Source organism: Melozone crissalis, unplaced genomic scaffold (assembly GCF_028551555.1).
Source record: "Melozone crissalis strain CALT ecotype California unplaced genomic scaffold, PUWL_Pcris_2 ptg000034l_1, whole genome shotgun sequence".
Lineage (NCBI taxonomy): Eukaryota > Metazoa > Chordata > Aves > Passeriformes > Passerellidae > Melozone > Melozone crissalis.
The window spans coordinates 25187673-25214231 of NW_026535812.1; the positions used below are offsets into that span (position 1 = coordinate 25187673).

Sequence of the window (26559 nt, forward strand, 5' to 3'; positions counted from 1 at the left end):
ATGTCGGAGCGGGGCGGCGGCGGCTCGGAGCGCGCCGCGCTGGCCCTGGCCCGGCTCTCCGAGTGGGTGGACGCGCACCTGGGGCTGCTGCGGGTACCGGGGCTGGGCGGGCACCGGGGCTGGGCGGGTACCGGGCCGGGGGGGCCCGCTGGGCCCGGCTGAGCCCCGTTCTCTCCGCAGGGCCTGATCACCGGCGCGGCCGTGGCCGGGGTGCTGCTGCTGGCGCGCAGCCTCCGCGTGGTGAGTGCGGGGCCGGGGGATGCGGGAGAGCCCGGCACGGGCCCGGGGGATGCGGGAGAGCCCGGCACGGGCCCGGGGGATGCGGGAGAGCCAGGCACGGGCCCGGGGGATGCGGGAGAGCCCGGCACGGGCCCGGGGGATGCGGGAGAGCCCGGCACGGGCCCGGGGGATGCGGGAGAGCCAGGCACGGGCCCGGGGGATGCGGGAGAGCCAGGCACGGGCCCGGGGGATGCGGGAGTGCCAGGCAGGGGCCCGGGGGATGCGGGAGAGCCAGGCACGGGCCCGGGGGATGCGGGAGAGCCAGGCACGGGCCCGGGGGATGCGGGGGAAGCACGGCACGGCCGCTCAGAACCAGCAGGTGCGGGGAGCGCCTGTCACGGGCCCGAGGGTCCGGGGAGAGTCTGGCACAGCCCCTCGGAACCGGGGACAGCCCGGCGCGGGCCCGGGGAATGCGGGAGAACCCGGCGCGGCCGATCAGAACGGGGGGCAGGCCGGCCTGGCCCCTCAGAGCCAGGGGCAGCCCGGCCCGGCCCCTCAGAACCAGGGGCAGCCCGGCGCGGCCGCTCGGAACCAGGGGCAGCCCGGCCCGGCCCCTCAGAACCAGGGGCAGCCCGGCGCGGCCGCTCGGGCCCGCGGCGGAGGGGCCGGGCCTGCCCTGCCCTGCCGTGCCCGTCCCTGCCTCACGGCCCTGTCTGTCCCGCCCGGGGCTGTTCCCGCGGCGTTCCCGTGTTTTGTTCGGGTTTGCGCAAAGCGGGAGCTGGAGGCTCCCGAGAAAGGCTGCCCACTCCTCAGTACTTAACATTATTTATATATTTTAACAAACCATCAACATTCGCTGCTTACAAATTCCGTGACTTTTCTGTCAATTCTATCAACTCAGCCCTTTCTGTGTCAGCTGTGTTTGTCGTTTCTCGTGCTGATCAGCCCCAGCCCTTCCCTCCGCCGGAGCGCGGGGTCCCTCTGGCCCGGGTGGTCAGTGCTCAGTGGTCAGTGTCTGATGGTCAGTGCTCAGTGGTCAGCGGTCAGTGCTCAGCGGTCAGTGTCTGATGGTCAGTGCTCAGTGCTCAGTGCTCAGCGGTCAGTGTCTGATGGTCAGTGCTCAGTGCTCAGCGGTCAGTGGCTGATGGTCAGTGCTCAGTGCTCAGCGGTCAGTGCTCAGTGGTCAGCAGTCAGTGCTCAGCGGTCAGTGTCTGATGGTCAGTGCTCAGTGCTCAGTGCTCAGCGGTCAGTGGCTGATGGTCAGTGCTCAGTGGTCAGCGGTCAGTGCTCAGTGCTCAGCGGTCAGTGGCTGATGGTCAGTGCTCAGTGGTCAGCAGTCAGTGCTCAGCGGTCAGTGGCTGATGGTCAGTGCTCAGTGGTCAGCGGTCAGTGCTCAGTGCTCAGCGGTCAGTGTCTGATGGTCAGTGCTCAGTGCTCAGTAGTCAGTGGTCAGTGCCCAGCAGTCGCGCTGTCCCCCTGCTGGAATTGCCTTTTTCCCGGCACAGCTCAGCCACGGCTGGTGGCTCCCGCCCAGACAGCCCATTCATCTTGGCATTGTCTTCCCTTTTCCTTAAAACTAAAGATTAGCCAAGCGTGCAAGGTTCACAATGCGGTTGCTTAATCATAACGGTCCTGCTACAGCTACTGATTAACAAGTGAAAAAAAGCCAGCAGTGTTTGATTCAGGTCCCGAGGGACGCGATATCGCTGTCCTGTGGCATCTCCACGGGTCCCTTGTTCTCGGCTGTTCCTGAGGCCCCTGGGAGGGGTAATGACCCCTTTGCCTGTCCCACTGCAGCTCGAGCAGCCTCCCTTGTCCAAACACAGCTGAAACAGCTGCTTGCCTCGGGTATTCTCTGTCCTTCACACGAAGAACTGCTTCTGAATGGTTTTAAAATCACCCAGATGTTCCCTCGCTGCCGGGATGGTCAGGGCACGCTGGGCTAACACCACGCTGCTCACTCCTGGAGAAGCTGAAATTCCACAGGCAGCAGCCACCGTGCTCCCACAGGGTTCCAGCTGCTCAAAAAATCATAATTACCTTCATCTTCCCCCTGAACAATTCCAAACAGTACAGGAGAACATTTGTGTGGTGTTTTTACTTAAAAATCCTACCAGAAAACCTGAACTACAAATGTTGCCAGAATGCTTTTTCTCTGTCTTTTTTTTTTTGGTTGGTTTTGACCCAAGGGCCTGTGAATGCATTAACCTGGCTGGTGGAGCAAATGAGATCGGCTTTGAACAACTTTTGTTCCTAAAACCCTCCAGGTTTCCTGCCTGCAAGGTCCCAAATTCCCGTGTTCTCTGTGGGCCACAGAGGGGGAGCTTTGCTGAATAAATGACACACAGGAGGCACAGCTTTAGTTGTGGTGTTTTGGGGGTTTATTTCCCACAGTTGTACAGCAGTGCTCAGTGGGTTTCACAGCTCTGCAGGTCAGTGCTCTGATAAGGCCTCCTACAGTGTCTTAAATTTTGGGAGTCTTAATTTTTTGGGGTCTCACGTGTCCTTCTGCCTCACCCCAGACCTGTGGCTGCTCCATTCCCGTGCCACAGCCCAAGTCTTTGCTGCTGCTCAGCTTGGTTTTGCTGTGTGATCACATAACCATCCCCTTTGGATCCTCCCAGGCTGTAGTATCAAATTTAATCTTCTTGTGATCTTCTCAGGGCTGTTCACCTGCCTTTGTCCCTCTCCTGGTTTCAAAGGCGGGGTTGTTTCTGCCCTGCCTGCTCCGCCTTTGTTTTCAGCGTGTCTGTCCTCTGGCTTCCTTTCACCCCTCTCCCAGCCCCATTCAGGCTGCTTCTAAAACACTCTTTTCTCGGGGAATCAAGTGAACTTCAATAGGCATTGCTCTAAAAATGGCAGTTTCTGTTCTTTCTCTAAACCTGGTTTTTATGTCTGTGCTGACGTTGCAAGTCCTGTAATACAGGGAAAATGGTAAGTGTGGAGAGGCTGGCCCAGCTTCTGCAGCTGATTAAATATATATCTACATTTACTTGCCCATGGTGTGTAATAATAAAGGTGGAATTTCCCAAACTATTTTGAGACATTGGATTTAGTGTGGCTGTAACTGCTCTGTATTTTTTCTTAAAATTTTGTCTTTCTCTTCCTTCCATTAATAGACAACGAAATTCACAAATCCTTTGGAAATACCTGTGGAGTTTGTAGAAAAGAATGTGAAACTGAGAGGGAAATTACATCACATCACAGAGAAGGGCCTGGAAGTTGAGCACATTCCCATCAGCATTCCTTTCATCTCAGCCATCCTGAGAAAATGTGAGTAATGAGCAAAAGAGCGTGAAGAGCAAGGGCAGAAATGAAATGTGCTGCTCTTAGAGTGGCTGCAAGCTTGAGAGGAAGGGCTGAGGCACATTTCCAGCTCTGCCTTTTGGTCTTTCTGTGCTTTGCAGGTGGGAAACTGGGAAATAAAAGACGTGAGGAGACAGAGAGTTTGTCACTACAGTGTTTGTGTTAATCCTTACAGTTACTGTGATATTTTCCAGCAGCAGAAGTAAGCACTCAGGCAGTGCTTCTGCTTGCACAGCTCATCTCGTTCCTGGCAAAAAGCCTCTGTTGGGATTGTGCTTTTATTTGCAGAGACTGATTTTTGGGGACAGTTTTCTGTCAGAAACAAACTGTCCATCAAGTGCGTGACTCACACTGGCTGTGCAAACACCAGCAGGTGCTGATGCTTCTGCCCCTGTGGATGAAAGATAGGGACTGAGAGCGGGAACAGATCTTTTTCTTTGCATGCACAATAATCCAAATTATGAATTAGGCAACCTTGAATTGATATTTTCTTTTCCCTGAAGAAGAGATGAGGCTAAATTCCTGTCTGCCTTGAGGAACTAAAGGGGATTGTTTTAGCGCACAGGAACCAATTCATTGCCGGCAGCGGAGGGTGTGTGCAAGGCTGAGCTGTGCCCCAGCAGCAGACGTGTCCTCTCCCTTGCAGGGCAGCCAGAGGGGCTCCTGCTGATCCGCCTGGCCGGGGTGGAGCTGGCTGCAGGTGGCACGGCCTGGCTGCAGCGGGAGCTGCTCCCCAAACAGCCCCTGTGGTTCCAGCTCCTGGGCAGGGACAGCTCGGCCCTGGACTGCCTCGTCCTGGTCCATAAGGTGAGAGACACAAACACTGGCTCTTAGCTGCGGTTTTAGATGTGACTGCAGTCACACACTTCTCTCAGTGCATTTAACAAATGCTATTGTTTATGATTTATCATCCTTGGTGTGAATTTTAAATGTTGCATTTGCAAATCTGATTGTAGGAGCAGTAGTTCTTCAGACTGATTCATGGCAGGAATGTGTTTCTCTGCCAGTGCCAAAAAGGCATCTGTAGTTCTGATTAGCCTAATGTTTGTTATCCAATGTTCCCTCACAAATGCCTTGCATTATAGAATCACAGCATGGTTTGGGATTGGGACTTACAGACCATCCAGTCCCAGCCCATGGCAGGGACACCTCCCATTGTCCCAGGTGCTCCCAGCCCCAATGTCCAGCCTGGCCTTGGGCACTGCCAGGGACCCAGGGGCAGCCACAGCTGCTCTGGGCACCTGTGCCAGGCCTGCCCACCCTCGCATGGAGTTGGGTTTGAAGTCACTTGGATTCCTCTTCACTTCTAACTTCTCCTGCCACAGTGTAGGTACAGCCTTGAGTAAACCTTGTACCTCTTAAGGGAATTCACCCCAAACCCCAAATAACCCTGTTTCAATGGTGAATACCTGTTCATTGTGGTTTTTCCAGGGTGGGTTTTTCAGCATGTGCTTGAACGAAGAGCTGCTGAGACAAGGGCTGGCCAGAGCAGCCCGGATTGAGGGGCTGCCTCACCACTCCCGCCTCTACTGGAGACTGCACAAACGGCTCCTCCGGGCTGAGTTAAAGGCTGTGAAGAAGAATAAAGGCATATGGAAGGAGCAGAGCTACTCTGAGAGAATCCAGGAGCGCATAAGCAGCAACAAATTCCTGCAGAGGCTGAAACAGCTTGTGAGCAGGTTTAGAAGCTCCACTGAGAGGTGAAAAGGTGGGGAATGCAGCTCCCCACGTGGGAATCGGTGTATGTTTGTGATCACAAGCAGTGCTGTGATGTTGAGGGTCCCTGTCTCAAACACAAACCCCCCAGTTCATGGTTACACAGAAGGGAAACCCCCAGGTCATGGTTACACAGAATATGACCCCCAGTTCATGGTTATTTAGAATACATCCCCTATCATACCCACACAGGATTGAAGTTTAGTAGCAGTGTGCAGGCCGCCAGTGAAAATGTTCTGGTGCCAGACTTCTCCACAGTGATGTCCTGAATTACTTGTCCAGTTCCCACCTGCTGAACTCCTCCAGGCTGTGCTGCCCAGTGCAGGTTTGCGGGGCAGGGTCCCTTCACACCCCTGCAATGTGCCGCTGCCGCCAAGCCCACACCAGACACAAACCCCAAGTCAGGCCTTTACAAAGCTCGTGGGATGCCTTTAAACACAACCTTTTTGTTTGAATTCTGTTCTTATGCTACTTTTTGGTGAAATTTGTGGTTTAAAACTCATTCATCTTGAGTGATGGGTTGCATTGTTAGTGATATAAAAGGTGATTTGTTATGGTTGATCTTAAAAAGCTGATAAGGTTGTAATAACTAAAGTTCCTCAGGGGAAAAACAGCACTTGGTGTATCAAAGAATATAATGTCAGGAATCCAAATATTTCAAAGACAACTTTCATTTGAAGAGGAAAAACCTGTGGTTTTTTTTTTTCTGATGGTTCTGTATCTAAAATTAGATGAACATAAAACTTTAACATGAAATTTGACAAGGAGGATCAGGCTGTGCTAAGAACTTGAATTCTTACTTTATTTTTGATACACATGTTAAGTATATGAGTGTATTATTATTTATGTTGTAAATATTCTCAGAATAAAGATTGAATTTCTCAAGTTCATTGTTACATGTTTTATACAACTTGACTTTTGTTTAACCTCCCACAGTCCAAATATTTATTTAAAGTGAAGTGTTTTACAAATTTTCTTTCTTTCTGTGTGATTGCTTTCCAATGAAACACTGGGTAGAAGCGTGTGGTACATAAAACCTTAATAATTGAGCACTGCTTATCTGGCAATTAGTTGCTACATCAGCATTTTCTCTGCTGACTTCAGGACGAAGTTGTGACTCTTGAGATCCCTAAAAAAATCCAGTTTCCTTGGGTAAGAATAGATGTTAGTGGTGCTTTAGTCCTTTTGTTCCTGGTCCTGCCAGGGTGGGGCTGGTGCTAGGGAGCAGCGAGCCATGAAATAAATACCGGCAGTGTTGGAACCCCGTGTGGGAGAGGGGAGGCAGCTCCGGGGCAGCAAACCAGGTGTCTGTGCCCGTTTGGAAATGGAAAATGACAAAAGTGACATCCTGGGTTTGTGCATAAGACAGCAGAGGGCTGAGCCAGCCACCACCGTGGTTCCTGGATCTGAAACTCATCACACCCAAGGGATTTGGGATTGAATGTGGCACCCTCCAGAGCAAAGCTCTTGATTTTTAACCCCAAAGTGCACATTCAGGCTCAGCAACAATCCACTTCTGGGGGTTTATGGTGTTCCTGTGTCTGGGAAGTAAGATGAGCTTTTCCAAGCTGGGCATAATTGTACACTGATGATTTATTTTCTGTAATAATTAAATATAATTCTGGACTTTGCACTTCTGTTCTGTAGATGAGTCACAGGAGGATTTATCACAAAAATCCACTGTAAAGCTGAGAGAAAAGTCTCAGAAAGCCACATGCTACATTTCTAGCAAGCAGAGGTGAGGTGTGGGCGAATGTGAACAGTGTGTTGTTCTCTCACATGGATTTGGGGTAGCAGTGACAAATGATTTCTTGAGGGTCAGGTCCTGTAATTGTTTGTTAGTGCTGTTTTCCTTATCACGCAGGGCTTATCTTTAAAAAAAACCCCAACCCACCAGCACACCCTCCCCCCTCAGAAAGAGCCCAATCCAGTTCAAAGCTGTGCTTCCCATCTGTGCAGGGCTTGAGAGGTTGCAGATCCTGTCTCTGTGGGAGGCCAGGCTATTGGAAAAGCAGTAATAGGAGCACAGACAAATATCTCTGTAGCTGGCTGGGGGAGAAGCAGCGTTTTCTCCCCTACACAAACCCCCTCGGCAGCTCCATCCCTCCCTTCACCCGCGGCATGCCCAGCAGAGGGTTTCCAACAGAGGAGGCAGTTGTGCGGCTGGGAATAGGGACAAGAATTAAACTGTTCAACGCTTAGCACTTGTGCCTTTGCCCTCGTGCCGTGAGCGATGCGACATCTTCAAAAGACCACAGGCAGTGAAAGGGGAGACCCAGCCTCCAAATGGCCCAAGAAAAATAGCTCCGACACTGCACAGACTTTTTATTGCTGGTGTGGCATGTCAGGCAAATGGCAATAAACACCCCCGGCCCCTCGGAGCCCACCGGCAGCGCGGGCACCGGGCTGCTCTTTGCTTCCTTCGGGAACAAACTTCTGAGCAGGGCTGTTGTCACAGGACAACGGGGAAGGGCTTTAAACGAAGGGAGATCGGTTTAGATCGGATTTAAGAATTGTTTTACTCAGAGGGTGGTGAAGCCCTTACACAGGGTGTCCAGAGGAGCTGCGGCTGCCCCTTCCCTGGAAGTATCTGAGGCCAGGTTGGACAGGGTTTGGAGCAGCCTGGGACAGCGGAAGGTGTCCCTGCCACGGCGGGGTGGGGTGGGAGGGCCGGGGGTCTCCATGGCACCCGCTGGGCGAGGGGCCGCCCCGAGGGGCCTCTTCTCGCTCTGTTCCCATCGCGTCCCACCGGCACCGCTCCCCACGGGGAGCTCGGTGAGTCCCGCGGGAGGAGACTCTGCCGGCCGGGCGGGGGGCAGCGCTACGGGAGCGACCGGGGGGCTCAGTCCCGATGGTGCTGAGGGGAGCGGACCGGGGGGCTCAGTCCCGATGGTGCGGAGGGGAGCGGACCGGGGGGCTCAGTACCGGCTGGGCTGACGGGAACGGATCGGGGGGCTCAGTCCCGATGGTGCGGAGGGGAGCGGACCGGGGGGCTCAGTCCCGATGGTGCTGAGGGGAGAGGACCGGGGGGCTCAGTCCCGATGGTGCGGAGGGGAGCGGACCGGGGGGCTCAGTCCCGGCTGGGCAGAGGGGAGCGGACCGGGGGGCTCAGTCCCCGCGGTGCTGAGGGGAGAGGACCGGGGGACTCAGTCCCGATGGTGCGGAGGGGAGCGGCTCGGGGGGCTCAGTCCCGGCTGGGCAGCGCTGAGGGGAGCGGATCGGGGGGCTCAGTCCCGATGGTGCTGAGGGGAGCGGACCGGGGGGCTCAGTCCCGATGGTGCGGAGGGGAGCGGACCGGGGGGCTCAGTACCGGCTGGGCTGACGGGAACGGATCGGGGGGCTCAGTCCCGATGGTGCGGAGGGGAGCGGACCGGGGGGCTCAGTCCCGATGGTGCTGAGGGGAGAGGACCGGGGGGCTCAGTCCCGATGGTGCGGAGGGGAGCGGACCGGGGGGCTCAGTACCGGCTGGGCAGAGGGGAGCGGACCGGGGGGCTCAGTCCCCGCGGTGCTGAGGGGAGCGGACCGGGGGGCTCAGTCCCGATGGTGCGGAAGGGAGCGGCTCGGGGGGCTCAGTCCCGGCTGGGCGCTACGGAGGGGAGCGGACCGGGGGGCTCAGTACCGGCTGGGCAGAGGGGAGAGGACCGGGGGGCTCAGTCCCGGCTGGGCAGCGCTGAGGGGAGTGGCTCGGGGGGCTCAGTCCCGGCGGCGCTGAGGGGAGCGGGCGCCGCTGCCCCGCCGCTCGCAGCGCACACACAATGGAGCAATGGAGCAGGTTGAACGGGCCCGGGGCCGCGGCAACACCGGGGCTGGATCACGGCTCGGGCCGCCGCAGGCGCTCCCGGGCGGACGGGACAGGACGGGACGCTCCGCTCCGCTCCAGGGCCGCTCCGGGTTTCGGCAGGGCCCGCGGCGGGGGCGGGCCGCGCCGGGCCGGGCCGGGCGGGGCGGGCGGCAGCGCTGGGGTTTGAACGGAGCAGGTTGAGCACCCGCACCGGGCTGGGGCTGTGCGTGCGGCCGGGGCGGCGAGGCACAGCACAGCACCGAACCGGACCGGACCGGACCGAGCCCACCGCGGCGGTCACGGTGAGTGAGTGAGGGCGGACGGGATCCCCGAGCCCCGACCCCGTGCGCGGCCCCGCGGGCACTCCTGGCGGGACGGGACTGCGTCCCTGCGAGCCTCCGCTGGGCTTTCCCACGCGGTTGGTGCCGGTTTCTCCCGGTGCTCGCGGCCGGGGTTGAGGTGGGGGTTTGCGAGCTGGAGTTCCTTCTCAGCCCGTTCAGACGGGATCCGTGTGCCCCGAGCGCTCGCCGTGCGGAGCCGCCGCTCCGGGGCTCCCCGGGAGCCGCCGCCGTGCCTCGGCCGTGTTTGTGCTGCTGGGCACGGGGAGATCGCCGGGCTGAGCTCCAGCCGCTCTCTGCCCCGCTCGCCATGTGCCGGGCGGCGCTGCCCCGCGGCGGTGCCAGGGCAGCACCTGGGCCGCGGGCACGGAAACCGGAGCGAGCCGCAGCCGCTCGGATCGCCCCAGCCCAGCCCAGCCCTGCCCAGCCCGTGTGCAGCGAGGCTCGGTGGAAAATCGCGACCCCCCTGAGCAGCGCAGGACAGCAGTGGGAGCGCCTGTCCCCACCTGGAAGGGGCTGGGACGGTGCTTGTAATCAAACCTCTTGCTGGATTGAGTCCTCCGTGAAAATACCTTATTTCTTATTGCCTACTCCACAAACCATTTTTTAAATGAACTACAATGAGGTAGGAATTAAACTCCATGCACGTTTTGTTGTGATTCAGCCGCTCTGTGCAATTCTGGGAACTCCAACGCCAGCTGGCCAAAAAGTGTTTTAGAAGAAGTGTTATTAAATTCCAGGGAGAAAGATATAAGCCTTATCTGATGGAGCAGTCATAGGCTCTTTGTTTAGAGTGTGCTTTAACTCCTGAGTTATAAAACACAATGTTTGCCTGTTTTCAGGGGGCCCTCCTGCTTTACTTGGCCTTGGGACTTCTGGCCCTCGTGTTGCAAAACTTAGGAAATGAAAGAAAAGTTAAGGTGTTTGCTCTGAAATGTGAAAGAATAATTGCAGGTAACAGTACTGAAAAGAGAGGTAGGGTTCAACCCTGCAGTGAGGCACCTGAGTTAAGATAATGTGCGATTGGAAAGAAAATCCAGGCTTTTTGGGAGGAGAGAGGCAGCCGAGTGCTAAAAAGTCTTCCTGGTTCTTTAAGCTTCGGCTCCCTGCAATAAGTTTGAGAGCGCTACTTTTATAAAATCTGTTTTTAACTCTGAAGGATGCTCTTTTCCTACATTAAAAAATGCCTGTTACAGAAAGAAATGTTGAGTTTTATCAGCTGAAGATGCACGATTGGTGGGAAATGATCCATTCACGGGTGCTTTCTGGTTCTGTGCTACCTATTGTCCATAAAAACGGGGATCAGCTGGTGGGTTGGGATCAAGTGGCGCACAGCTCATTATTTTAACAAAAGGGGCTCGGCTTGGGAGGTTGCCTAGGGAATTGATTTAATGCCGCTGTCCTTTCAGCCGTTGAGGCGGGTGTCCCGCCATGACTTTGATCAAAATCACCGGTATTTGAGAAGGAGAATAAAATTTTCACTCCGTAAAAGCAAAGGAGAGGTCACCCGCTATTAACAGCTCCCAGCTTTGCATGAGCTGATCTGTAATTTAAAACACTGTCAAGAAATACCCGTGACACTAAAACAGTTTAATGAGCATCAAAATGTAGAACGAAAATTAGTCCTCTGTTCAAGATTTGGCTTCCCCTTGTTTCTGGGAAAGGCTTTGGGCTGTGTGTTTCTGTTGGGTCTATAAAATAATCTTTCTATAAACGGAACAGTTTTCCTTTAATGAAATCTGAATAGGCTGCGTTTTTTTCTAAGGTGTCACCCAAGATCCAATTCAATTTAAATTGATAACGTTGGTGGCACAGCCACGTGGGGTAGTGTGGTGGTGTGCAGATTCGTTTTGTTTGTTTGCTCTGGCCTCTTTAATAACTTTAAACAAGCCTGAATGTTAAAAAAAAAAAAAAATAAAAAAGAAAGGCAAAACAAAAACCAACTCTCCAAATTCGGAAAGCAAATGTCTGTTTCCAGGTCTGCTGGAGACGTGCTGTGCTGCCTGCAGCAGGACGGCATTTTCTGCGTGTGCCTTCAGAGGAGGTGAGACTGTGATGCCTGATTGCTCTGAGGGCTCTTACAGGAACTCAAGGAACTCAGGAACCAAATTGTGACCCTGGGTGCTGCGGATGTGCTGGGCTGCAGTGAGGGTGCTGCACGAGATGAGTTCGGCTCTGTGGCACTGAGGGTGCTGCACGAGATGAGTTCGGCTCTGTGGCACTGAGGGTGCTGCACAAGATGAGTTCGGCTCTGTGGCACTGAGGATGCTCTACAAGCACTTTGGTGGTGTTTTCCTCATGCCCGGCACATGCAGAGCCTGCTCTGCAGCCGTGGCTGCTGCACTGGGAGGTGTCAGAGGCACTGGCCAGCAGCCAGGGGCTCCCTGGGCCGTGGATTCACTGGTTTGAACCCGTGGCTCTGGGCTGTGCCAGTGACCAGTCTGGTTTTGTTTCCCAGCCCAGGAGCAGAAGGTGATTCTGGTGGAGCCCAGCTGGTGCCAGACTGGTCTAACGGGCAGCAGGGAGCTGTGTGTGCTTGTGCACTCCTTCGGGTTTGTTTTCCTCCCTTGTTGTTTATTTTAGGAATCTAAAACTGTTTTCTGTGACAAAGGTGGCTTTCTCGTGCCAGTCTCCACGGTCACGGCGGGCACTGTTGTTACTGCAGAGGTCTGAGCTTCCCTCTGCTCTCCTGACTCTGGAGCCTTTTGCTGCCCATCTGACCCTGCAGAAGGACTGCCAGGTGTACCTGGGGGGCTGCCAGTGCTGTGGAGCACAGATCTGAGGGGTGGCCAGGCAGGCTGGGGGATGCTCCGTGCGAGGAGGTGTCTGACACTGCAGGTGGGCGCTCACAAAGGTTCCCCGGGGACAGTGAAGTGCAGAGGAGGGCAGAGTTTGGAGCAGACGCCTGTTGCAGGGCTAGAAGAAGCAGGGCACAGGGTGCTGAGGATGCCACGTGCCCTGGTGGAAGCTCAGTCAACCACTGCAGGATGTAAAACCACTCCAGGGGTGTTTGGTGTGTGTGTTACAGGTCTTGGCATGAGGTGCCCATGTGAGTCTCTTCAGGCCGAAGTAACTCAAGGCTGCTTGCAAGAAGCTTCAAGTGCAGGCAGGCAGTGGTGCAGAGTGGCGTGTGCTCTGTTACAGGTGTGATTTATTGGGGCTGACACGGAGTTCCTGTTCCTTTGCACACCGAGTGTGACCCAGCGTGTGGCTGGGGTGTGTCAGCTGGGATGGCGTGGGTCACACCAGGCAGTGCTGAGCCCCACCAGCTTCTCCGTCTTTGCTTGGCTGTTCTTCCACCCACAGGTGAAAAAAAAAGGGAAGAATGTTAGCAATTGCCAACTGTGTTAATTGATGTTCCGCACAGAGGATCTTATGGTGTGAAATGCCCACTCCTGGTAGGTGGCCAGGGACACAAGGTGCAGGTCATCCATGCCCATGCCTTGGACATGGCTGCATTGCCACAATCCTTTCCAGGTGTCCTATTTTATCTCCACAGTTTATCACATTGTGAGTTGTCTCTGTACATTTTAGATTTTCATTTACAGAACGACCCCTGCATTCATTTGCAGTTTGAAACTCTCTGTGCAGCGAACCCAAACCTGATTTGGATTGGTGAATGGGTGTACAGAGCTGGCAGAAAGGTGCGCAGAGCACTGAGGTCTGTGCAAGGCAAACATGGAAAACTCTCACTGATATTTACCCATCCCACGTCTGGTGGGTGAGTGTTAGTTACCCTGGGCAGGGTGTGCAAGGCAGGTGCCAGCTGAAGCTGTGCCTGCCGAACCCTGGAGGCAGCAGCACGCTGCCCTCCCGCACGTAATTCCTCAAAGAGGAGAAAAACAAATTCCATCGAGGCTTCTCGAGGAACGGGGAGCAAATGCTAATTCCCTTTCAGGGCCCGTTGCCATGGGGAGTGGGCTCAAATCCTTTCTAATGCCTTCCTCGGCAGCAAGGAGTGCTGACACACGCTTTTCACGCTCCCAGAAGGAGTGGGGGAACAAAAGCTGCATGGGAACGAGCGGCCAGGAGCAGCAGGGGCTGGCAGGGCTGGCACAGGTAGAGGAGCCTTGGCACAGGGGGCTCAGCCCCGTGTCCTGCAGGGCTGGGGGCTGGGGATTGAGTGCCAGGCCCTGCTCTGGTGCTGTGCAGGGAGCCCAGCCCGCTCCTCGTGCTCCTGAACAGCAAGTCCTGCGGGTTTGTCCTCCAGCAGGCCCCAAACCGGGGCAGTCAGGGCTGGGCTGAGCCTCTGTCCTCATCTGGTGAGCCATGCAAGATGTAGTTCATGTTCTACTGGAGGAATAGCCAAAATGCCAGATTAAACCCAGTAAAAATTCCTAAAAATCTGCGTTTTTAGTAAGTCTCATCTACCTAAGAGCATGCAAGTGCAGTATGTGCATCCCAAACTCTGTTGAGACCTTTCCCCTTTGATGAGACATCTCTAAATTCTGAATTTGATGATTTCACATCTCTGAATTCTGAGTTTGCAGCGGCTCCCAGGGAAATCCACAGGACGTGTTCCTGTGCTCCTGCTCTGGCTTGCCCCTTCAGACACCTTTGCTGCCAGCGTGGTGCCAGCACAGCTGTTCTGGCCCCTTGGCATATTTCATTAGGGAACTCATCTGTCAGAATAATAAACCAAGCTAAAATCTCTGCTTTTGTTCCTCCAAACCACTTCCTAGAGAAATAAGAAAAGGATCCCATACTGGATGGTTTTATTTTCTACTGCTAAGCATTGCTGATGTTTTTTTCCATGGTGGAAATATTTATGGTTAAATATTTGCTGTTCAAAAGGGATTGTAGCACTGAGGATATTTTTTAAGCTTTTTGTTTCATACAAGACATTTTAACTCTTGAAAGTATCCATGCATTAATGACATAGTTAATACTGTAGGTAGGTAAAACTTAATTTTGTAAGTATGAAAATTATATCGATTTGTTGGAAAAAATGTATTTTTGAGTCAGCAGTATGGCTCTTCCATCTTGTGTGCCTTGCCTATTCTGCCTGGCTCCCATATGTGTAACTTTAGCAATGTTTATGCAAGTTATTTTGAGTGAATGATGATATTTGATTCTGATTGAAGTGGAGATTTGCACAGATGATGTGTGGAACCCTTGGAGCCTGGCTTGTGTGACAATTAAATCTAAATCTGCATGAATTTAGACCAGCTTAAATGCTTAGCAATATTTGGGTGACTCTTAGTGGCTTAGTGGAATAAGAAGCCCAAGACTGCAGATGGGTGGATGCCCCATGGAATATTGTCATATTAGGCTTTTATAATCTCTTCAGATTTGTGCTTTTTAGGTCTAACTGTGGCTAAGCTTTTCATCCAAGGACTTCTTTGGCTTGTGGGTACTGTTTCAAAAAACCCGGCCCCTGTTGTGCAGAACTGGTCTCTGAAGTTTGAGAGCTGTTCTACCAGAGTTGTCACTTTGGTTAGAAAGTAAAAACCTGGACTGGGAAGTTCCTGTTGGTGGCTACTGATTAACCAGGAGGGAGCCTGCAGCGCGTTTTAATAAGGTCCAGGGAAAGGCAGCTGGGGAGGGATGGAGTTCCCTGGGTGCATGTTGTGGTGTGAACAGAAATGCAAACAAACCTCTCTCCCTCTGGCCAGTGCTGTTATTCCTAATCCCAGTGTAACCAAGAGCTGAGCTCTGGGGCTTGTCCTGGAGAAATGTCTGTGTGCTTGCCCAGGTGCTGAGGCTGATGGCACCTTGGCAAATGATGCACAGCTTGGTGGGGAACATTTCTTCATCGAGCTAAGAAACTGTGGGGAAAACCCAGTGATCCCCTGTGGGCAGCCCTCGCTCTGCTCCTGAGGAGAGCAAGCGAATCTCTTGCTTATTCTCACACTGAAGATAAACCACTTCACTTCCTCCCTTCTAATACCACTGAAGGTTTGCAGTGAAGCTGAATTGCTTGGGTTTTCAATACCACTTCAGGATTCTGCAGGGGAAGCTCAAAGTGGCATTTGTCCTTTGGTGTTTATTTTCTGTTTGCAGCGGCTGGGAGGTGGCTGCCCACACGAGGTGGTGTCATCAGAGGTGCTGCGTGCCCCCACCACCGTCCCAGCTGCCACACCAAAGCCCAGCCTTTCTCTCTGGACTCTGTTCCTGCTGCCCAGTGCCAGCCAGATGGTCTGTGCTCCCTCCCACACTGAGATCTCCAAAGCTCATCAGAGGGCTCTGGCCATAGCTGGGCCACCACAGCATCATTTCCATCGCAGCATTGTTTCCACCACACACTTGGGGTGGCCTTTGTGTGACTCTGGATTGCTCTTCTCATTTCTTACCTTTTTAAAAATTAATATTATTAATTTGTTATGCTTTGCCTTTATGTCAATTGGAGAGTCCAGTATCTCTGAACTATTTTTCATGCTGAAATTTGTCATTAATGGGCACAAGCTTCCAAAATCAGTAGCCTGCTTAATATTCAGTGTTTTCCGGACTTTCCTTTAATTACCAGGAACATGAACTTTATACACCATTTGGGGTGAAGGAAAAGAATCAGCTTTTTATAAGTCATACCTCCCATGTGTGTTCACTGGGTAGATCTGAGCTCTGAAAGTGGAGCTGTGGTTTGGTCCGAGGGAAGTGCCGGTGTCCATGCCTGCCCTGCCCTCAGGAGTGATCCCTGGTGCTGCAGCTGTGGTGTGCAGGTACACATAAGAGGATCATATCCATTCATCTCATCTGTATCTGCACTGTTTATTCGTGTGTGCACACAGGAATATAAGTTAACCTAAAAGTTAACTTATTCCTTGTATCCAACTTTGAGCAATACCAGCTTACTTCTATTAATAACAAGCAATACCAGTTAACTGATACTGCTCAAGTTATTAATGGAAGTATCCTTCCATTAATAACTCTCTTGTGAAGTACAGCTCTGTACAACTAATCAAAGCCTGTGGAAAAGTGTCTCTCATGGAACACAGTGCTCAAAGCACAAAAATAAGGCAGCCGACAGGTTTAATGGAAATGAATCAGCTGAAATAGCAGATGCAGCTCTCTCCAGGTGCTGTGTTTCTGCACAGCACGTAATGGACACCTTGCTCAGCTTCCAGATTCATACACTTTATCCAGATACAAATAGGCGGATTCCTGACACGCTGCACTAGCATCTCTGCTCTCAGGTAGTGAAGCACCAACTCTTTTACCTTTTGGAATGAATCTGGCAGGCTCAGGGCTGAACCTGCAGGAATTTGCTTATTGTGAAAATGATACCCCAAGCTGAGAAACCTGCAGAGTGGAAAAGTGAGGAGTGTTTTCAACTCTCTCTGAATTGGCTGCTTTATCAAGCTGGTTTTGAACTCAGATTTATATCTCGTCAGGATTTTGGTAACTTTTTGCCAAAATAGTTTTGCTGTTGCAGTCCTAATTAAACCTAATTATATACTTATGGACACTTTTTACTCTTATAGTTTATTCTACGTGTATAAAATAAGTGATACAGGTACATACGAGTGATACAGCCTGTATTTTAGTCAGTGGCATAGACAGAATGTTCTTTTTCTCCGGCATTGAAATGATGCAAATTTGTATAAGTTAAGTTCCTAAGTGTGTGTTCCTTTGAAACGATGGTATCTGGCCCAAGTGTGGGGTTGGTTGGGATTTTGTTTGCTGTTTTTTTGGTACTGTAGGGTAAGGCATGATCTTGGCTGGGCTCTCCTGGAACCCTGTAAAGCAAATAACTTTGAGCACTATCCAGAGAACCGCTGGTGTTTCTTGGGAAGGTTTTCTTGCGGGATGTTTGTGTCAGCTGATGCAGCCCCTCGGGGAGCCTGCCTTCATCCCCGATGTGCCCGGGAGAACCTTTGTGCCAGAACAAAGGAGGATTGTGTCACAGAGGGAGGGCAGGGGGCTCAGGGGCTCTTTCAGAGGCACTGCAGGGCGGGATGGACAGCCACAGCGCCCTGTGAATCTCCCTGAGATACGGGAGAGATCTGTGTGGGAGATAAGATCTGCTGCTATTGCGTGCAAATTCTTGGGGGTGAATATTTGATATGGTTTCCTTAATTAAAGCACCATGCCTCTTGGACTCCTGTAGCCTAAAGCGAAAAGCCTGGCTGTAGGCTGGATGTGGTGTTATTCCTGTGCCTCAAAGGTAACCAACAGCTTGTGCCTAACTAGGTAAAGCAGAGTGGCCTTCGTGCAGGCTATAAGGAAAGCTGGTGGGTGGCGAGGGTGAAAGAGCAGGAAATGTAGGCATAGGTAGTGGGTATTGCTGCTTGGCCTCCAAAGCTGGGAAAACATGCCTTTAGTGTAAACAACATACCCAAAACACACCCTCGGTGGAGCCTGGGGACGTTTTAGGATGGAGCAAAGCACACACAGGTGTTTGTGGCTCCCACCTGCAGCAGAGCACCCACCCCATCCCATCCCACCCCATCCCATCCCATCCCATCCCATCCCATCCCATCCCATCCCATCCCATCCCATCCCATCCCTGCTGTTCCTGCGCGGTGTCACACTGGGACTGCCCTGTGGGTCTCTATTGCTCTCAAATCAGCATCAGCATTGACACTGAGGCTGCACAGGGACAGGGGAAATGTTCTCCGGGTCCTTCTGTTCCCTTGTTAGCTGGCTGCACCCCCGGAATGGACTGTGGCTAAATTGGTCATTAAAGATCAGAGGAGTCCTGTTGGCTGGGATTTCAGGTTATTTGTTGTCCTCGTTGTTTTGAATGAAATGGGTCTGTGTCCCTTCATGTGCTGTGGGGCTGCATTTGGGGGTGGCTTTGTTACTAAGGCCCCCTGGCAGTGGTTCAGTGAGGAGATTTGGGTGGCAGTGTCCTCACATCCTGCTAGAATGGCTCGGATGAAGACGGTTGGAGTTGTTTGTGCCAAGTGTGGGCGAGCAAGCAGCTGGGTTGGCCAGAGTGAAGGTGGGAGGGAGATAAAATGGGAGACCTAAGTGGGCTTGTAACAGGAAGGGGTGTCTGGAGTGCTGAAACCAGAACCTGAACTTCATAAAATAGCAGAGGGAGAAGGAGGATCCAGTGAAAGGATTTGGTGTCAGGACAGGAGATTAGGAATTCCATGGCTTCAGAGAAGTATGAAATGCTGGTGTGTCCGCCTGCAGCCGTCAGTGTTAATTTTGGGTGGCTGATGTAAGTGCTCCTGCCCAGGCTCAAGCTGCCCATCCATGGGCGATTTCTGAGTGCCTCGGGCCAATGTCAGCCAAGGGCAAGGGCACAGGGCCCTGTGTTCTCCTAACTCTGCTCTGGTCTCAAAGTCAGGGGGTGATTACCTCTGAGTCACCTCTTTAATCACTGTAACCTTCACTTGGGGAGGATTTATAGTCCTGTGGTGCTGTGGGATGTGTCTGTAGCCTGTTAAATATGGGACAGCATCACTGAATGGATTAAATTGATCGTGTCTCCAGGCCCCACAGTGGCCTGGGCTGGCTCGGGGGGTGGTGACAGAGGTGACAGAGGTGCCCATTGCTCCCTGCAGCACCCGGGGAGGTGCTGGCTGGTGGCACCAGTGCAGCACAGCTCTGCCTCCATCCAGGTGATGTGTCCGTGGGGATGGACACGTTTGGAGAGTGAAGAACTTCCTTTGTTTTGTGTGAAGCCAATGGAACGTTTTGCATGAAGGGCTCAAATAACTACAGTGGCAGCAGGAGTTGGGGACATTGTTTGTAAATTAAGCCGCAGTTACCCATTCTCGTTTCCCTTGCAGGGTCAGAGCCTTTGATGGTGAGCGGGAATCTGCCTCACGATGAGTTACTGGAGTCTGGATAAGAAGAGCAGCCTGCAGTACTGCCGGCACTTCCTAGCGGACAACGGCGTGTTCCACGGTGAGTTGGGTTACTCTGCATTCGGCTGTCGGTGTTTCCTGCAGTTACGGTTACTCTGCATTCGGCTGTCGGTGTTTCCTGCAGTTACGGTTACTCTGCATTCGGCTGTCGGTGTTTCCTGCAGTTACGGTTACTCTGCATTCGGCTGTCGGTGTTTCCTGCAGTTACGGTTATTCTGCATTCGGCTGTCGGTGTTTCCTGCAGTTACGGTTATTCTGCATTTGGCTGTCGGTGTTTCCTGCAGTTATGGTTACTCTGCATTCGGCTGTCGGTGTTTCCTGCAGTTACGGTTATTCTGCATTCTGGCGGTCGGTGTTTCCTGCTGCCGGCGGTGCCCGGCATTCTGTATCCCGGGGTATCCCCTGGGGACGCTGCTCCGGGCAGAGCGGGGCCGAGCCCCGGCCGTGCCCGCTCCGCTCGGGGGGCGCTCGGGGCGTGCGGGACCCCCGGCAGCGACCGGGGAACGGCGGGGCTGCGCCGCCGCCGCCAGGGGGCGCTCCGGGACCGCCGCCCCCGGTACCGGCTCCGGCCGATGCGCCCCGGCCCGACCGATCCCCCCGGTACCGGCTCCGATCGATGTGCCCCGGTACCGGCTCCGGCCGATGCGCCCCGGCCCGACCGATCCCCCCGGTACCGGCTCCGATCGATGTGCCCCGGTACCGGCTCCGATCCCCCCGGTACCGGCTCCGACCGATGTGCCCCGGCCCGACCGATCCCCCTGGCACCGGCTCCGACCGATCCCCCCCGATCCGACCGATCCCTCCGGTACTGGCTCCGACCGATCCACATCGGGGCTGCCGGGGCTGGGTCTGACCGATTCCTCCAGTACCACCGATGCCCTCCGGTGTGGTCGGGGATGAGTTCCCCCGGGGCTGCCCGGCTGGATCTGCCAGTGTCGGACCGTCCCCCGGGTCCCCCTGAACCCCCCCGGTGCTGCCGGGGCTGGATCCAACCGATCCCCCCCCAGTCCCACCGATATCCCCCGGGCGAGGTCTGACCGATCCCCCGGTGCCACCGGTCCCCCACACATTGTGTTCTTTATTCCCTTTGAGGTCAGTAATTAAACCCCATCACTGGGGCAGATTTATGGCACTATTAATAACAGAGGCATGGAATGGCTTTGAATTAAAGAGAGAAATACTCGTCTCATTCAAAGCAAAGGTGATTTTTTTTTCCTTAGAGAGCATACAGCTCCATTTTCAGTGTGTTTGTCAGGACTGGAGAGGTTTGCAGCCCACTGTAAAACAAACTATCTGCATTTTTTTCACTGTGGTTATGTCACCATTGATGAAGTTAATGGCTTAGTGAGAGAATTAATCATTTGTCAGTCTGTGAATCTTCCTAATGAAAGCCAGCTCTCAGAGAGAGCCCCATTTTACCCTGTACTGTTTTTTGCTTGCCCACGAGCATTTCTAGTCCTATTTGGGACACCAGAAGAATGTTAATAACTTTCTGTAAGTAAGCCTGACAGTGGTGTTGTCACATTAATTCATGTGTGTGCTGCACTTGGGACTCGTGTTAGCGGGAGAGTGCTGTCATCTCCAGGCAGAACCACTCTGCTTCTCCAATGAAATGAATTTGTTCCTGGCATTTATCAGGCCGCTCGTGTGGTCCCACTGGTTTTGGTGGGATCGTGTTCCTTCAGAGCTCCCTCTGACCCTGTGGAAGGGACGTGCTCACCCAGTGAGCACTGTGGCAGTGTTTTGGTGGATGCCTGTTAATCCCTGCTTTCCTGCACCAGTGTGGGACTGGAACAGGCACAGGGGTGTGGATTTGCAGCTCTGCCGCTCCAGAGCCGTGAAAGAGGAGCCTGGTCCGTGCCCTGAGGCCTGAGGTGTGTTTCAGCTCAGAGCAGCACCTCGCCTTTATCCTGCTAATGGTGCACAGGCTGGATAATGATCCATCACACAGAGTCCAGCAATCCATGAACAGCTATTGAGGGATGAGTCTGCAAAGTGATAATCATCTGCAGCCCAGGGCATAATTAGCAGGAATCCTCGACCAGAAAGATTTCATGGCCTAATTTATCTGTCTTTGATTGATGATCAGAAAAGATTAACTATTTTTCCCTGAGAGAATCCACCAGGGCTTCCCATTTGTCTCCTTTAACCTAAGCAAGACGCTGCAGGACAGTTCCTTTCCCTCTGAGTGTATGGAGGGGCTGAATTCCCCCTGGACAGTGACAGAGGTGACAGTCCCACAGCACGGGTAAGGATGTGTGATGTCCCAGGAACTGGCATGGTGTTCTGGAGCTCCAGAGAGGCTGGAGTGCTGATAATTCAGGCTCCAGGGCTGTGCTGGTAATTCGGGCTGCTCACATTAACCAATGCACCCTCCCTGGGAGCAGTGGGGCAGTCAGTGGCACCAGGGCTGTCTGGGGTGATTGTCTGGAACTGAACCTGTGAGCTGGAGGAGCTGCAGCGCCTTGGGGCAGCCCAGGTAAAAACACCCCACAGGGCCAGTTGGTGTTCTCAAAAAGCACTGGAGGATCTTTAGGAGAACTGGAAGTGTCAGCAGAGGTGCACAAGAGGAATTTTGCTGCCCGGCTGTGCTCATCTCTGGTGTTTTCTTCACACCCTTGTGGCACCTGCATTAGTTTAAGCACCTGAGCAGATGGGGTTCCATTTGTTCACCTGCTGCTGAGGAGTTCAAAGGCAAGAACTCGTGGACTGCATTAATAAAAATGCTGAAGCTCTATTGGGAGTGGTTTAATTGTTTAATGTAAAAAACCAAAAACCCAAAAGACCACCAACAAAACCAAACCTCCCCAGTAAAACCAAAAGGAAAAAAGGCTCAGAGGCTCAGTTTGCAGCAGAAGCAGCCGGCTGAGCCTGCAGCCCTGTTGCAGTGCAGTGCCCCTGCAGAATCCCATTAGTGTGGGATGTCACATCCCTGGAACACTTCCCCAGGGTGCTCCAACCTGGCCTTGGACACTTCCAGGGATCCAGGGGCAGCCACCACCTCTGGTGCACCCTGGGGCAGTGGAAGGTGCCCCTGCCCATGCAGGGGTGGAACAAGGTGAGTTTAGGGTCCCTTCCAAGCCAAAGCACTCTGGTTCTGTGATCAGCTGAAGGAGGATGAAATTTTGAGCACTCAGGAGTAAGATGAAGGTGTTGGTGCCACAAGGCCCAGCCCAATGCAGTTCTGGGCAGCAGAGTTTGAGCAGGGGGAGCTCAGGAACAGGGAGAAGGTACAGAAGGGAAGATGAAAGGAGTCAGGCTTGTTTAGTTTGGGAAATCAAAGATTGAGAGGGGATGTGACTGCTGGCTCTGAGTGCATTGCAAAGGGAAAGCTCAGAGAGGAAAAGGCTTATTGGAGCTGATGGGAGAACTTGGCACCAGAGCAAGTTGAAAATTGCCCACAAGTGTATGAAACAGGCCCAGGAAAAACTAAGGTATTTTGAGTGGGAGATTGACAGGTTTTGAGAAAATTGTTGCAGCATTGTATTTGTGCTCTTGCTCTGAAGCTGTAAATGTGATTAGCAGGCAATGTATTGACTAGTGGGAAATGAGGCTGGCAAACTATCTGTGGTCCCATTCAATCCCTGTGTCCCGTGAACATCAGCTACAAGCAGCAGAGCTCCCATTCCATTCAGGAGGTGCTGCTGGCCATGGGTCAGGCTGCTCTCTGCTGGGTTTAGGGGTGCTTTGGGACACTTGCAGGCTGGTACACAAGCAGTATTGGTACACAGCTGTGGGGCTTTCCACGGGCTCTGGTGGGTTGTCTTTAAATAATGACTGAGATTCATGTGTGTAATGAAGTACTGGGTGCATCCACATCGCCTAAGGCTCTCTCATCATTTTATAATTTTATTAAGAAAAGCTGCTAATGGCTGCATTTGCGGGATATTAAAATTCTTATCTGTTTATGTCTGAAATTTTTGGTTACAGAAGTGGAGGTTGCTGCTGTGCCTTGTACTCTGGGGAGTCTTATCTGCCCAGAAGCAAAAATGTCAGTTTTCCTCAGCAGCAGCAGCAGTGAGATACAGCAGTGTGTGTGCACACAGAGAATAACAGACCAGAGACAGGGGCTGGGGTGAGCTGTTTTAGCAGTTTCTGCAGAACAGAGAAGACAGGCAATTAGAATGTTTGGAATAGCCTTGAGGATTTGATGAACCCACTTTCATTTCCTTCCTCTTGCGAGCAGTTCCAAAATACAAAGTACAGCATCCCTCTAGGCTTGGAAGAAGAGATATTTTTTTATTTTTGCAGGGGTTTTAAGCTGTAGCTGTGCATCATGTTTTGTTTGTTTGCTGGCAGTAACAGTGTAGGGATGGCTGTGCTGTCAGAGCAAACATCCATTTAACTTTGCTGCTCGATGGTCGGGGCTGGAAATGCAAAGGGAAAAAACCCAAAGTGTACAGAGCAGCCCTTCCTGTGGCTCCCAGTGCCTCCCAGTCAGCAAGGCAAGTACTCTCCCAGCCAAAACTGCATCTAGGTAATTCCTATTTTTTCACTGACTCTGATATTTTTTATTTTTTTTCCATAAGATTGTTGGAATTCGTTTATGCTTGTGGCCATCTGTGGGAATGAACCCCCTCCAAAGCTTGTGGTGGTTGGTGTGGACCCTCTGGCTGGAGGGAAGCAGGGCTGGAGCAGGCTGTGTTTCACCTTGGGAAGGGAATTCCCTGGGAGGTGTGAGTGGGTCTGAGCCTGACAGGTGACCACAGAAGGTCCTTAAATTGTGTTGGGCACATCCTGGTGCCTTTGGCTGTCCAAAATCCTGATGAGGAAACCACCGAGAGCCCCTCCTTGCTTCAATGGCCTCAGACTTCCGTGCCCAATGAGAACAGAAAATGCCTTCTGTTGTCCTTTTTAATGCAGTCAAACGGCCCATTTTGGTTATTGGAGCACGAGAGTTCTGGGGGAGCAGTCCCGGAGCTTCGCCAGATTGCACAAATCCTCCAGGCCTGATGTTTGCTACGGGCAGTGCTCTATTAATAATTAGCTGTGCTGGAGCCCCGTGCAGGGCTGGGGCACAGCTGCAGATGCCAGCTGTGGGCGGCAGGACGCGGCCTTTTATCTGCTTCAGAATGGTGCTGGGAAAGCAGAACGAGTGCAGGAATTTGGGTTTGGGCTCATGTTCTGATCTATGTGAAATATCCACAATCCATTCCTTGAGACAAACAGATGTAAATGGGAACGTGTTTGCAAGAAGAGCGTTAAGGAATTGATGTATTCAAGTCCACTGAGGTTTAAAAAGGGCCTGAAGTGCCTGAAGAAACTCTCTCTGCTTTGTTCAAGAGCTGTGTCTGTCTCTGCATCTGCTAATGAAAGGTGGAGTCTCATGTGGGATCTGTCTCCAGACGATATTTCAGGTCCTTGTGTTCTAATGCCAAGTATTTTTCTCCTTTCATTTTTGTGTGTTTCTCAGCTTTCCATAGAACCATGTCTTCATTAACGATAGATGAGTTGATAAAAGCTTTAGTCTGATAAAAATGACAAGTTTTCTGTGCAGCTGATACAAAGTTTTATTCGCTGCTGGCTGACTTTTCACAAGGAGATTGTCTCACAGTTCAGATCTAAGATTACACTTGGAAGATGATTATGAAGATGTTGTTATCTCCTTATTACATTATCTATTCCCTGTAAGAGGTGTTAGTTCCCTAATCAGCTTTTCTTGCTCTTTACCAGAATTAGGCTTTGTGCTGGTTTCCAGCTATTTTGACAGTGATAAAGGAAAACCCAATGAGCTAGAAAATGAACCTTCCTCTGATGCTGTAATTTCCAAACTGTTAGTTAAATCATATTCTCATTTATTGGAAAATGGATATTTCTGCAGTAGAACTTGCAGGGCTGTGTCTCTGTGCAGTAATCTGAGCCTGGTGAGGTGTGGGCCAACTGACAGGGCTTGGGATTCAGTGCAAAACCTGGCCTGACACTGAGGAGTTGTCATGGGGATTGATTTTGGAGTGTTTTTTGAAGTTGGATAAACCTACAGGTCTTCTTATACCATTTGGCATCTGTCAACTAAATTACATAACATCTTCATTTGTTTTGTGCTTCTAACCTACATAACATGCTTGAATTTCTAAAGACATGTAGCATTTAGGCACGTCTGGTTTTAAAAGGAAGCTTATTTTGGAGACAAAATAATGAAGAGTGTATTGGTGATTGCGTAAGGTTTCTTACAGAGCAGCTGTGGCATTGAAGGTGCTTGTGTGTGGCTTGTATTATAATTAACAGAACAGTAGGAGTGTGAGTAATTTGCATTTAACACATTATCAAGTGCAATCTGATATATCAATAATTAAACTGTACAGCAGCGACAGTTTATTTTTTGTTGTTGAACTGCATAATTTCAATGCACTGGTGACTGTCTGGAGGCACCACAGTGGTGGTTTCAGCCGTGAGCGTGGTGGGCTGAGACCCAGAGCTGGGGTAACGCCGTGGCCACCCCATTTCCCATTTCCCTTGCTCTGCCTGGCAATGGGTGACACTCCCCCCTCAGAGTGGGACCTGTGCCACCTCCTGACAGTGCCCCCAGAGCCACAGCTGAGCAGCCAGGAGATCCTGCACTGGGTCTGGGGTCTCGTTTCACATCCCAGGGTGCTGGACACGGTCCATGGATACCCACAGAGTGCTGAGCTCTGTCGTGGGGGCTGTGGGAAGCCTCTCTGTGTTACCAACAGCTATGAAATGATGATTTCTCAGCAGGTAAAACACGTCAGCTCCACTTGGATTTTGTCTCCCATCCCACTGAAGTTCTGCAGGCATGTGGAACTATGAGGGGTGGTTTTTTTTGAGTGGTTTTTATTTGTTTTCCTCCTCTGTCACGTTGTCTGTCGTGTAACTTTTTCCTGGCCTGTGCTTGACAAAGTCTGTCCCTTTTATTGCTGTCCCAATGTTTAGGAATACAGCTGGGAATTCCTTTGGTGTGCTGATGTAAATGTCACAGTGGAAGAGCCAGCTGAAGAGGGAAAGAATTAGAAAATGCAATAAATGAAAGATGTGAAGCATTGTATGTGGAGCTGACTTCATTCTTGCCGTGCTTTCCAGCCCTGTGAGCTCCGTTGTAAGGAAGTGCAATTTATGCAAGTCTGAATGCCCCTGCCCATTGTTCCACATTGCCCGATTTCGGGAGCACGGGATGCCTTAAACCAGCCCAGGGTTTCACCAGGGGCACGGGGGGTTTCTGTAGCTGCTGGCAGAGCTGGTGCCCAGCCCCTCCCGGGGCACTCCTGCTCCTCGCTCCTTGCCCTGCTCGGGGATGCACAGCCCGACCCGGGTGCGATTGTGCCGCAGGTGCCCGTCCCTGCAGGGTGGCTGTTCCCGGAGCCGGGGACAGCGGGACAGCGGCAGCAGGAGGGGCACGGAGCCGGGGCAAAGGCTCACAAAGGTGCTGGGGGTTTCTCCCCCCCGGCTGCAGATGCGGGGGTTACTCGGGAGCGGGCTCGGG

At 52.6% G+C, this 26559-nt stretch overlaps 2 protein-coding genes across 2 annotated transcripts in view; both read left to right on the plus strand.

Annotated features, from left to right (window-relative positions):
• Positions 1 to 6126, plus strand: CUNH3orf33 (chromosome unknown C3orf33 homolog). The gene is made up of 5 exons (XM_054282308.1): positions 1 to 93; positions 181 to 240; positions 3339 to 3492; positions 4172 to 4332; positions 4957 to 6126. Exons 1-5 carry the CDS (start codon positions 1 to 3, stop codon positions 5227 to 5229), a joined length of 741 nt encoding a protein of 246 aa, XP_054138283.1. The 3' UTR covers positions 5230 to 6126.
• Positions 6127 to 19058: 12932 nt separating this feature from the next.
• The window catches only part of PLCH1 (phospholipase C eta 1), a 47126-nt gene continuing 39625 nt past the window's right edge, over positions 19059 to 26559 (plus strand). Inside the window, exon 1 of the mRNA XM_054282912.1 lies at positions 19059 to 19161. Within this exon, the coding sequence (XP_054138887.1) occupies positions 19083 to 19161 (79 nt within the window). The 5' untranslated portion in view covers positions 19059 to 19082. The remainder of the gene's footprint in view (positions 19162 to 26559) is intronic.

Excerpts from the sequence above, each read along its gene's own strand:
- CUNH3orf33 (XM_054282308.1), top strand. The coding sequence starts at position 1 with ATGTCGGAGCGGGGCGGCGGCGGCTCGGAGCGCGCCGCGCTGGCCCTG. Across the intron at positions 241-3,338 it reads TGGCGCGCAGCCTCCGCGTG|ACAACGAAATTCACAAATCC; the intron begins GTGAGTGCGGGG and ends TTCCATTAATAG. Across the intron at positions 3,493-4,171 it reads CTCAGCCATCCTGAGAAAAT|GGCAGCCAGAGGGGCTCCTG; the intron begins GTGAGTAATGAG and ends TCTCCCTTGCAG.